Raw genomic sequence first — 13,148 nt, 5'->3', positions numbered from 1 at the left:
CCCCCCAGTAGCTCTAACTCTGGCCGCCCACCCTCTGCCCATCTACCCTACCAAAATCCCCCCCCCCCATCCCTGGAACACCAGACACCTGAACTTTTGCCCACCTTGGACAACCAACCAAAGAGCAAGTAAGATATGTATTTTTATTTATATACATGTTATATTATATATTTATATGTGCATTTATATATATATATACCTGTGTGAGGGATTATTTTTTGCGTAACTCAGTTATTTATTATTCCATGTCGTGTACTGGGACGCTGTAGATTTTAATACTATCGCTGTGCGCTCTAAATCATTTGTCTCCTTTATTCTTTGGTTTGATGCAATCACAGTGATACCAGATTTGTAGGTTTTATTGTGTTTTAATACTTTTTCAATAATTAAAACAGTGTACGAAAAAGAAAATAGTTTCGCCATCTTGTGACGCTAATAAATTTAGTGCACGGAGCTGGGGAGGTGTGATTTTTTTCTTAATGAGCCGTTGTTTTCATTGCTACTATTTTGAGGACTGTGTGACCTTTTGATAACTTATTATTTTATTACTCTTTTATATGATGTAAAATGGTGTAAAAGTGGCGTTTCAGTGTGTATAGGACTGCTGCCTCTTCCTCAATGTCACACGAATGAAACAAGTATAGGAGTTTTGAAATGTGAATAAAACGCAATGGGAGGAAAGCTACCTCTGATCGGGAATGTATCATTTTATTGATTCTAAACTAAACCGTCAGTTTTCAGGTTAAATTGCCGTACTGGCACTTTGCGATAAGTAATTAGGTTTTGGGTTGCAGTTTGGGCACTCGGTCTCTAAAAGGTTCGCCATCACTGCCCTAGGGGTTGTGGAAGCTCTACACCGATAGTGACTCATCTGTTGCGTAGAGGGGGAAAAAAAAAAGCAATTTTCCAGGAATCGGATTATATTTTGTTAAAACGTGCGAATATAAGTGTAGATTAACCTGTCACTACTAACTGCGTGGAAACAGTCAGGCTGAACAAACCGGAAGATCAGCAATAAGATATAGTGACTACAAGCAATTCCTACTTTATAGGTCTCCATAACTTTTCTGTTTTTACATAAATTCCACCTACACAAGTCACCAATTTGTTGTTCTCTATAAAAAGGTATCAGAAGGAAGTGACATTCAAAAGCTCTAAAAAAAGAAAAAAAAAAACAACAAAGAATCTCACATCTGATTAAACCACACTTGCAAACTAAATTTTACATTTCCATAAATGTCAAGTTAAAAATGAAAGAGGTCACCAGAAATATCAACATATTGCCAGAGGTCTGGAGGAGACCAATTAAAAGGGAACCTGTCATCAGATTTAACCCCACTAATAGGAATTCTACTCAAACTCAATCATGATACACCAGGGACACTTACCGGTACTCAGATCCAGGCAGTTACTGTGGTTAGTCACAGCCTCCATTCTAAAATTAGTTTAAAATTATGCTAATGTTCCAGAGGGGTTACCAGAGCCCCTCTGTGCTGTAGTTTCACAGGCTGCTACACTGTCCAGAATAATTTTCCCCCTACCACTGTGAGAGGGGCTTGTGTGGGGTTAATATGCTGAAGGAGCAGAGGGGGAGACAGGTTGACAGCCAGGTTTAATTTTGATGGTAGAATTTCTTTTTAACTATTAGCTTCCTCAGGTAGGGTATGAAATGTTCTATATAGAATTCCCTTTTTAATGTGAAATCTCCCCTCATTTACCTATAAAAAAATACTCTCCAAAGGCATAAGCAAATGAGCAGAGAAGAGTCATATTTTACCAGAGATGAGTCAAGATTAGAGACTGAAGGGTGAACATTACTCCAGATGCCTCCATCTTCAGTTCTCTAGTACCTGGAAACATGGTGTCATATTAAAGATAAGAATCTCACCTTTTACACTGCAATCAGGCTTGTGGTTCAGTGATCTACAGAGCCGGAGATACAGACAACTAAACAAAAGGTCAGGATTGGATTTCTACATGCAGCTTGCTTTTCAAACCACGTCTTTACCTGCAATTATCTCCGGATCTTTAGATCACAGAACCATAAGACTGATGGGATCTGAAAGATGAGATTTTGATCTTTAATATGAATATGACACCAAAAGCTTGTATCCAGGTACAAAAATAATACACAACAGAAATGTGGCCATCTCAGAAGTGACTCTTCCCCCTGCAGCCTCTAGACTTGACTCATCTCAGCTCATTTGCACTTGAATATGGTGGAATTTGCTTAAATAGGTAAACAGTTCACCTAGAGGAGGAGCTCTAGAAAGTGCATTTCGTACCCTCCCTGAGGGGGCTGGAAGCTTTAGGGGGTAAAATCTGGTGACGGGTTCCCTTAAACACATAGAAATACAGACTACAGGACCACATCACATACCCTAAAGTAAAGTGGAGGTCTCCAAGTTCACTCCAGTGTATATAGTGTTTAAGGTTTGGCGTTTAATCATGAACCCGGAGTGAATGCAGGTCCGAGTGCAGAGATTTTACTGTATAACTTATAAATGGAGTAAAATCTTACTATAATTGATACAGTTTTAGAATAAATAGAACCTAATGGTCGTACCTGGACCGAGCAGACTCCGGGTCTACGATAACGTGTTACATAGCGAACCCACAAGCGCCTTAAAAAATATATGAGACGACAAGTTTCTTCGCTGTTTCCGCAGAAAACAATTTGCAGAGCATTAAGTACCCGGGATGTGCGTTCCGAGCGGAAAGATTGTAAGAAATGGACTCATTCCTTATTAATGAAGACGTTTCTGGTGTCCGCTCTGACGAGGATCCATTTAGTTAGGAGACGTCTTAGGCCGACAATCTCTCAGCGGTGAAGACTTTTCAGTATTAGATGGTGTAACCCCTTAGGGCTTCCCCGTAGACCCAATATTTTTGAGTTGCAAAAGGTGGCAACCCACATAACATATCCTAGAAATACACCATCACTATGGATGATGGGATGTCCCTTTAACCAAGCAAAGGTAACACGATAGAAGGACCCCCTATACCTAGCTGTGCCTGTTCACCCCGACGGGTAATAAAATTATTCAAGAAAAATCTAAAAACCCCATCATAGGCGCGCATGCCTTCCACCAGGATAGCGATTTCTATCAGTGTGTGAACGCGTACGAGGTATGTGGGGCGTGTGCGTGTAATAATAGTAAAGTGAAAGTCTGATCTGCTATGTCACATATGTCATGCCCGGCAGCTTTACGCTTCAAATAATAATAAATATTAAAAAAAAAAAAAAAAAAAGGTATTTAAGGTTCTCTCCACGTGAAAAGACCCTGAACCATGGCCAAAAGCTACTGATCCCTTGTCCGTTTTCCCAGGCAATAGGTTATCAGTGTATAATCCATTGTGGAGTAGTACATCCGGAAAAAAAAACGGTCCGACCGGCAAATGATGTCAGTAGCTCGTCACGTTACCTACAAACCAGATCTGCAAATACGGACCACATTTATGTGGCGTTGATATTTTCGGGGGGTGCTCATAGAAACGTCTGCAAAACGTAGAAATACGACCTACAACCTCCTCGTGGACCCATGAAAAGCACCCTCATGTACAAGGGCCTACTGATATCAACGTGTCAGTGTTACATCAGTTTAAAAAAAAACGGATAGCACACGGATGAATGTGTGCAGACCAAGACTTTTTTCTATTGTCCCCTTAAAAGACATAAACCACCAGGATGAAGGATTGTAAACCAAGCACTGAGATACAGGCGGTCCCCCTACTTAAGGACAGACGGACCCCTCTGCCCACTGTGCCCTCTGGTGAAGCTCTCTGGATGATACTATAGTCTCAGGCTGCAATGATCAGCTGTAAGGTGTCTGTAATGAAGCTTTATTGATAATCCTTGGTCCAATTACAGCAAAAATTTTGAAACTCCAATTGTCACTGGGACAAAAGAAAAAAATTTGTCTAGAACTTCAATTATAAAATATACAGTTTCGACTTACATACAAATTCAGCTTAAGAACAAACCTCCGGACCCTATCTTGTATGTAACCCGGGGACTGCCTGTACTGGTATGTGTGCCCCCTCTGGCAGGATCTGCTCTTATTTTGGCTTCTCATGTCCCTTTTTTTTTTTAAGGCTTTTAAAATTATGCAAATGAGCCCGAGGGGCTACAGGCTCCATAGGTGTTAATGGAGCCTGGAGCCCCGCCGATTAATTTGCATAATTTTTAAAGCTTTTTCATCACATAGATCATCAATGAGGCCCACGCGTAATTATAGGGCGGGTGTGGGTGATGAACCCCGAGGGCCTCTACTCTCACAATCGCTGGCAGTCAGACCCCCCCAGTGCAAAACCCTTTGGGTATGACACCTATGTTATATCCTGTATATGAAGAGTCATTTATATTGTGCTGAATTCATCTTGAAAACGAAGTCCTAAGTGACATCTCTGCACCTATCCCTACCCGAGAACCTATGGATATGTAGTAACCCGCGTTTATGTAAAAACAGAGGTCCAGGTGATAAAATGAAAAAAAAAAAAAAAAAAAAAATGAAAAAACTATTCTGCGACTGTAAGCTATAAATACGTCCGGGGTAACCATGGCGGAGCGGTGACAGCGCAGCTGGAGGCACGGGCAGGCAGCCGGCTTGGCGTTGTATAAGTTGATGTACAAAACATATAGCACAAGTCTGTAATTAAGCAACGAGAGGATGAGGCTGCGTGTAACCATGGCGACCAGGCGTCCGACTGACAGAACACGTACTCCGCCGCACATCCAGATTTTACCGCAGATCCTCACAGGAAAAAGAAAATAGATCATTCTCAGCGGCTTCACCTTCTACTAGGAGATTATCCCAGCTCCGGCGTAATCCCAAATCAATAACGGATCTCTGACTGCGCGCCAACACTGGGATGGTGGGTGCGGGGTCATTGACATCTAGACACATCGAAACATTGCTGAACACCCATACACGTTATACATATGAATGGGCCCTGTAAGGAAAGCTTTACAAAATAATCTGCTGCATGTGAACACGGCCTAATAAATCTGTGTTTCTTGGGCCCCGCAGTATTGAAAGCATTAGATTAATACTAATAGTCCATAGGGTGTGTCATTAAAAGGCTTGTGCAAGTTTGATTATTATCCTCTATTTCTCTAACAGTCTGATGGCTGAAGGTCCAACATCTAAGCACGAGTCCTGCTGCAATATACAACGCTAAGGTAGTGACAGATCCCCCTGGTATCACCATCAATGAACGTGGTGGAGAAACCCGAGCGCTGTGCCTGGCAACTTCAGACACCGCCATAGTACAGAGAGGAGCAGCAGGAGGCATGTGCAACCCTCATCCATCTATGAGCGATAACAAGACCCTATTCTAGCGATACATGGGTCCCAATCCTACTGATCATAATGTTATCCCCCATTACAGGGATATATGGGGTAACAATCAAACTTGGTACAACCCTTAACCCCTTAAAAGGGTTTTACCACCAAATAAGTTAGACCCTGTGTCACATCACATGACTAGGGCTATAACGAGCCGTGCACCTGTGTGACATCACATGAACGGGGATATAACGACCTGTGTGACATCACATGAACAGAAACAGAGTTCTTTCCCCAGGAAGTAAACAATGAAGCTTCCTAAAGAATGACAGCAAGCAGAGATCTAGAAAACTAGGAAGAACTGATACAGAAAGTATATTGGAAGCTTGTATAACTTCTCATCCTTCAAACAATATGCATTATTTGTTGAAATGGGAAAACACCGTTAAACAGAGTCCAACCAACTGTACAAATTACTGTTTCTGCAAGAGAATATTCCAAAAATCTTCCCATTCCCAAATAGTAGTGCACACACACGGCCTTAAAATCCACATTGGCCAGCTTTTGCAGATTTAAAGGGGTTTGTCAAGCATCAAATACACAATATAACGACTGCTGCAATAAATATATACACACGTAAAAGGAGAAAGAAGCAGATGACCCGGTTAGTCCGACATAATCCTAATAAGCTCCCTCGCTCGCATTCATTGCTCAACCCAACAACAAGAGGCAAAAACCCAACAATTAAATCTATTTCATCAGGTTTCCCATCTCCACACACACCATAATTTATTGGCATGTGTATTGCTCCCACAAGCTATAGGCAGCATTTACACATATATAATCCATACTGACCCGTGACTCACACAGCCGACTGAGCCAAGATGCAAAAAGTTTTCACAGCACCAAAATAAAATGATGATTTTCTTTGAGAAACAGCGCCACAGCTGGTTGAATGTGGCTTTGCCATTTAAGAGAATCAGTCTGCAAATCTACCCATACAATGCTTCAGACAGTGTCAGCCAACACCCCAAAAAGCTGTGTAACCATACCCGTGTGTGATACCAGTAGCAGCAGCACTGTGAAAATGCATTTATATTACAGGACTGTTACCCTGAGATCACAGAGAGGTGTCCTCACACTGCTGTGCTCTTAGGTTTGCATTGAGCTATGCTGTAGTATTTAACCAGAAGCCAACACAAAAAAAGCACAGCAGTGTACCTGGATGAACTAAAATAAAAATCCAGTTTTCAAAGTACACTGAAAGCGAGTGCTCACACTGCTGTGCCCTTTGCCCCCTGCATTTAATGGCTTCTCAGCGCCCATTTTATCAGAGTAGGCTTTTGGTTAAATACTACAGCAGCCGCAGAAGGGAGGGTCTGAGAAGTAGCTCAATGCAAAGACCCAAGTGAGGACACCACCTGATGCTCTCGGATCTACAATACTGGACTATTAATGCATTTTTCACAGTCCTGCTGCTAATAACATGCACTGTATGGGTTATAACATTTCTCTAGGTCTGATATCGAACACTGTCTGCACTTTTGCATAGTCAGAAATGGAGGTAAAAATCCCTATAAAGAGCATTTCCCACTTCTCTTGTGCCAGGCCGATAAAAAGAGGAACAGATACTTTATAAAGGGAATGTGCTCTATAATAACCTCACGTACAGAGCACATCACAGCGGGTGAGATGATAGGAAGGACAACACCTTGCTGGGAGATACTTACCAGCTGGAGGATGTCCTCGTCTTTTGGCATGACACTTAGTTCTAAGGTGGTATCACTGCAATAAAAGGACATGGAAGGTTCTGGTTAGAATTATACAAACTGTCTTATATCCGATAGGTGATACAACATCCACAACATTCTACACATTCTGTTGACTTAACCAATCACCAAAATCTAAAAGGGAAGGCATTTGTTCCATTGGAGACCTCCTTGGTATGTCATAGGAAAAACAAGGCCGGTGCTATATCCAGCGCTGCCTCTTGTATGTACAGCAGCAGATTGTAGATATAAGGGTAACATCCTTCACATAAAACATGGGGGAAAAACCAATTGTTCCATCGCCAAAAACAGATCTATTGCCCTTTCTCAAGATACCAGATATGACCAAACCGGACCTGTTAAAAGGGGTTTATCCAGGGAATATAAAAAGGATTTACCAACTTGCTTATTCCCTGGGGGAGCCCTTTAAGATAATTTGAAGGGGGTTTCAAGTTAAAAAGACCTTATACACACATCCACCAATCCTGCTCCGATGCCCTCCTAAATTTTACCCAGGCTGCACTTAAAGGGCATCTGCCACCAGGATAAAGGACTGAATGCAAAAGAGCCCGAGGGGCTCCAAGCTCCATAGGTGTTAATGGAGCCCCTCAGGCTCATTTGCGTACAGTCTTTCATCCTGGTGGTAGATGTCCTTTAAATGTAAATCTGCCATCAAAATCCAGCAAAATAGGAACACTTACTCACAGACCCAGTAAGTGACTATTATGATCTTTTTAGATTTGTTATCCATGGCCTCCTTCCTTTTAAAATTATGCTTAAGACCCACAATGGCTCTGGGTGGCGTTACTAGAGCTCCTCAGTGCTGTAGCTTCACAAGCTGGCCCATCCTCTTTCCCTCTCCCCTGCTCCCTCAGCACTTTCTCCCTCCCTCTGCAAGCAGTAGAGGAAATTTCAGCACAGAGTGGGAGAGGGAAATGCTCCTGCACAGTGTAACAGACTGTAAAGCTACAGCATGGAGGGGGACTGGTAATGTCGCCAAGAGCCATAATAATATTATTATTAATAATTATAATAATAATTCCTTTATTTATATAGCACACGCAGATTACGCAACGCTTCACAAAGCATAACAATTTGGTCCCTGCCCCCAATGGGGATCACAATCTAAACAACCTAACAATATGTTTTGGTGTGTGGGAGGAAACCGGAGGACCCGGAGGAAACCCACGCAAACACGGAGAGAACAAACAAACTCTTTGCAGATGTTTACCTGGGAGGGATTAGAACCCAGGACCGCAGCACTGCAAGGCAGAAGTTCTACCCACTCAGCCATCGTTCTGCCCTCATTCTGGCTCATAAGCACAATTTTAAATGTTGATTTTTAGAAGATTACCGCAGTCACAGTCCCTGGATCTATAGGCAAGTGTCCCTTATTTCTCAGGCCTTATTTGACGGTAGATTTCCTTTAACTTTCAGCACCAGTCTCTACACCGCAGGAAATTTCCCATAATCAACGTTGACCGATCCGGGTTCTGTTACCCAAGCCATGAGGCAAATCTGAACTGAGCTTGTTAGACACTGTTCACATTTGCATGGGGGCTTTCCATTACACTCTTCGTTTTAGGAGAGAGTCACTGACACGAAAAACGGAAGGTCGGTAAGTTGTGTGAAAGGACATAATAAAAAGGAAATGACATGACAACACCTAGTGGTCACTGTAGGAATAACACATATAATAGAATTCAGTTCTATATTGTTAACCCAAAGGGGATTCAAGAATCTATTAGTCCAGACATATCAGGAGACGAGACACAAGAATATTTATGTAACTTACCTGTTCTGAATTAAAGCAATGACTTGAGAATAAGTCTTCCCAATAACACTCTCCCCGTTCACCTTGATGATTCGATCCCCTGGAAGAAAAAAAATATATTTCTATTCAGCTCTAATATAGAGGGATAAGAGCAATTATAAATAACACACATAATATAAATGTAAAATGCCCTATGTAGAACACACATCCATACAATGAATGAATGCATGCATCACACACACACACACACACACACACACACAGATTTATCAAGCAGTCTGAAAGTCAGAATATTTCCAGTTGCCCATGGCAACCAATCACAGCTCAGCTTTCATTTCACCAGTGCTCATGAATATTTTAAAGGGGAGCTGTGATTGGTTGCCATGGGCAATTGGAAATATTCTGACTTTCAGACTGCTTGATAAATCTGCCCCACAGTGTCCCCTACTTAAGAACACCCGACTTACAGACGACCCCTAGTTACAAACAGTCCTCAGGATATTGGTAAATTACTGTACTTTAATTCTAGGCTGGCATAATCAGCTATAACAGTTATTAAAGGTGTCTGCAGTTAAAGGGAACCTACCACCACAAGTCTACCTATAAAAGGTAGATTGGGTGATAGGTGGATTAATGGGACGCGAGGATAGCCCTTTTAAGGGCTAATCCTCACGTCCCCACACTTTTTTGGGGCCTGCGCGGTCACTGCTCCGAAACAGGCGCGGGCCTGCTCTTCTGCGCATGCGCAGATGGCAGGATCGCCGGACGAGGGCACGCAGCTACGCGCCGAAGATGGGTGAGTAGGAGGAGAAACAAGGCTACCGGGGCTTGGAGTAGCCGCCCCGCGTAACCTCCGATGTGGCTACTCCACGCCCCAGTAGCCGCATAAGTAAATTTGAATATATGTCTAATAAAAAGTTAACAAAAAAGTGCAGGGACGTGAGGATTAGCCCTTAAAAGGGCTATCCTCACGTCCCATTGATGCACCTACCACCCGATCTACCTTTATAGGTAGATTTGTGGTGGTAGGTTCCCTTTAAGCTTGATTGTTAATCCTGGTTCTTATGACAATCCAACATTTTTAAAATCCAATTGTCACAGAGACCAAAAAAATTTGTCTGGACCTACAATTATAAAATATACAGTTCCGACTTACATACATAATTCAACTTAAGTACAAACCTACAGAACCTATCCTGTACGTAACCCGGGGACTGCCTGTATTATATACAAATACGTAATTTGATATACATCTAGATTATACTAGCAGATCCTCTATACATGTATATACCTGTACATAGCCCGGCCCCGTGTGCTGGGCCGCCTTCCTTAACTTGCTTCACAAATATGGTGTCCATTGGCTCTAGCCGATTCCTTGGTCTTCCTATGGAATAAGAGAACATATGGTAAATAAATCAGATCCGATGTTTGTGCACACATCACATGGCCCTGGATCTGATCTATTATAATGAGGGCTCTTTAACATGGACACAGCCAAACAGCAGAACAAGGTGGATGTGGAGCGGTGAGGACTGTAGTATATAAATCCTGCAGCGCTTCTCCCTGTATACACCGAGGGGGAGACCAGCTAACGATTATCCATTCATCCAACTCACAGTCATTGATTTGTGAAAATTAAAGTAATAACGAGCTCTGATCGACCTGAATAACATCAATCAGCAATCATAAGGGAAGAATATTTGCTTCTGCAAATGGGGAACAGAAAATATGAATACAAATCAGGAACATTAATTTTAGAAAATTATAGCAATGTTATAACTGTACCCGGCGCCAAATATTATGGACTATGGTATGGTATTCACACATTAGGGAGAGACTTAACTCCTTCTAGTACAATTGTGTCTACATCTCAAATACAAACGGATGTATCGCCACGGTAACAGACTACAATTCAACCCTGTGTAGTCCGGACATGCAGTCAGTTTGCCTTGTCTGTTGACTATGCTTTGCAAATTTCTGGACTATAGCCCATAGATACGAAATTCTTAAAGGGGTTTTCCAACCAAACAAGTTAGGCCCTATCCACAGCCATCTCTGTCAGCCCCACAGAGAATGGAGCAGAACGGACATGGGCTGCCGTCTGCTCCATTTATCTCAGGGAGTGACGGAGTTACCTTGGATCCCTTCAGACCCCCCCCCCCCCCATTATTGTGATCTATGTGATCATAAAAAATACCCCCACTGATGAGCAAGTTAGGCCCTATCCTAACCCTTAAATTAGATTGGTGGGGGTCCAATACCCTCACATCTGTTCTCCGCAGTTTAGAAACAGGATAGAATAAGTAAATCACTCACTACTCCTCATTGGCCAAAAGGAGTCTATGCAACTTTTCTCCCATCATAACGTAAGGACCATCTGCTGTAAGCCTACATTCAAAATCGGGGTTTTTTTTTTTTTGTATACACCAGTAAAGCTCACATCATAAACACTGGCAGGCGGGGGCATCCTTGTTGCCTCCATCTGCGCAGTATACATTGTATCCTGTGGGGAAACACAGAATGGAAAAGGCAAGCTACATCTTTCTCCATCCTGAAAAGCACTTTAGTCTACGGAGTGACAGATACAACATATTGCATCCATTCCCGGCCTCCGCTGAGTGTATGCTCCTCGACTTTCCCCGATTTTCGACTGTCACTGTTCATATAAGAACAGATACAAGGGGAAAACACACACATCTGGTTTTCAGCCTGAAAAACCCTATTTGAAAAGGAATAGAGGACATTTTATACAAGATTATAGGATCAGACAACACAGGGTTGATTTGTTGTCTGTTACCGTGGGGACACAGAGCTCACCACTTAATTTTCTGAATAAATTGAATGGTCTTCTGAACCATACGCAGCTGGTGACATTTTCTAATAACTTGAAGCATATGTTTTCATATGATTTTTTAAAAATCAACCATCCAAAAATACAGACGGTCCCCTAATTAAGAACACCCAACTTACAGACTACCTCTAGTTACAAACAGACCCCTGGATGTTGGCAATTTACTGTACTTTATTCTTGGGCTACAATGATCAGCTGTAACAGTTATCAAATGTGTCTGCAATTTAAATTTATTGTTAATCCTGGTTCTTATGACAACCCAACATTCTAAAATCCTATTGTCACAGAGACCAAAAAATTTGGGCTTGGGTTACAATTATAAAATATACCAGTTCCGACTTAAGAACAAACCTACAGAACTTATCTTGCAGGTAACCTAGGAACTTGCTGTACTACGAAAAAGATCCAGCGTGGTCCGATATGATATCGGTACCTTCCATCGGACCTGCCTGTGTTACCAAGCTACATGCAGCTCATGAGACAGTGGAAGAGGTGGAGAGTCAAAATATGAATAGTTAACTTTTTAAATATATCCAAGGTCAATCCTCTTAGGGGTTTCCTGGGGTCAGAGCAGGAGTTGGCAGGCACAAAGCAGATACTTAGAGTTTAATGGGAAATAATTTGGGGTTAACTACTGTATCAAGAGTCAGTTGACCTATGGGCAAGGGTCAATTATTTCTTAAAAAACGCTCAGTATTCTTTACCCATTCCCATGTTCTCATCTGTAATTTTCAACGCAGCGTTGATTCGTATGCTCCGATGGACAAACCCGGCTAACTCCGGATCAGATTTCAATGGATTCCTTAGTCATTTAGATTGGTACAGAGTCCAAAAGACATTAGGTCAAGGGGGAGACTGTAAAAGTATGGGTCCAGCAGGGTGTACTTCCCAGCTCAGGTCTAGGGGTCTCCTTTGAAGGTGCACCTGTCCTCCGCTTATTACTCATCACTAATGGGATGCCATTATTTACACCAATTCGGGTCACTCGGGGAACACATTTTCCAGATAATGGGGATAGATTCCCCCTTTTATCTGCTAGATTCTTGATAGAACAACAACAATCATGCGTTTACCAGGTCCCCTCCAATTTCCTTTCATGTATTCTACACTTGTCCTCTCTCCTGATTTGGCCAGTTTAAGTAAATACTCCCAACATACTAAACATTGTGCATTTCCTCTGTTATTCCTCCTTAAAAATGACGTATAAATCAACAGCCGATGCCATAGGTTGTGTGTGCGTGTGCAAACAGTTTGATATGCCCATAGTAGTAACATGGGTAATCATTACACTAAGATTAAATTAAAAAAAAAATTCTAGAGGAATAACAGAGGAACAGGCTGCAGTACCAAGGATGGCCACAATAGTATGTGTGGCACATGGTAAACAATGAAGGGGATAAGATAGCGTGGATTCAGGCAGCAAATACTTCTTCCCAATATGGAAAAACCTAAAATATAGCGCATGT

General features: G+C 42.1%; 1 protein-coding gene across 5 annotated transcripts in view; it reads right to left on the bottom strand.

The window, feature by feature from the left end:
- Nucleotides 1-13,148, bottom strand: part of ARHGAP21 (Rho GTPase activating protein 21) — a 102,584-nt gene that overhangs the window by 38,514 nt on the left and 50,922 nt on the right. For all 5 annotated transcript variants that reach the window (XM_072154131.1, XM_072154127.1, XM_072154128.1 and 2 more), the window contains exons 4-6: nucleotides 10,123-10,215; nucleotides 8,853-8,931; nucleotides 7,019-7,073 (exon numbers count right to left, since the gene is read on the bottom strand). In XM_072154131.1, the coding sequence (XP_072010232.1) occupies nucleotides 7,019-7,073; nucleotides 8,853-8,931; nucleotides 10,123-10,215 (227 nt within the window). The remainder of the gene's footprint in view (nucleotides 1-7,018; nucleotides 7,074-8,852; nucleotides 8,932-10,122; nucleotides 10,216-13,148) is intronic.

Source organism: Engystomops pustulosus, chromosome 5 (genome assembly GCF_040894005.1).
Source record: "Engystomops pustulosus chromosome 5, aEngPut4.maternal, whole genome shotgun sequence".
Taxonomy (NCBI): domain Eukaryota; kingdom Metazoa; phylum Chordata; class Amphibia; order Anura; family Leptodactylidae; genus Engystomops; species Engystomops pustulosus.
The sequence above is the reverse complement of the archived record's forward strand: the minus strand, read 5'-3'. Positions and strand labels throughout refer to the sequence as shown.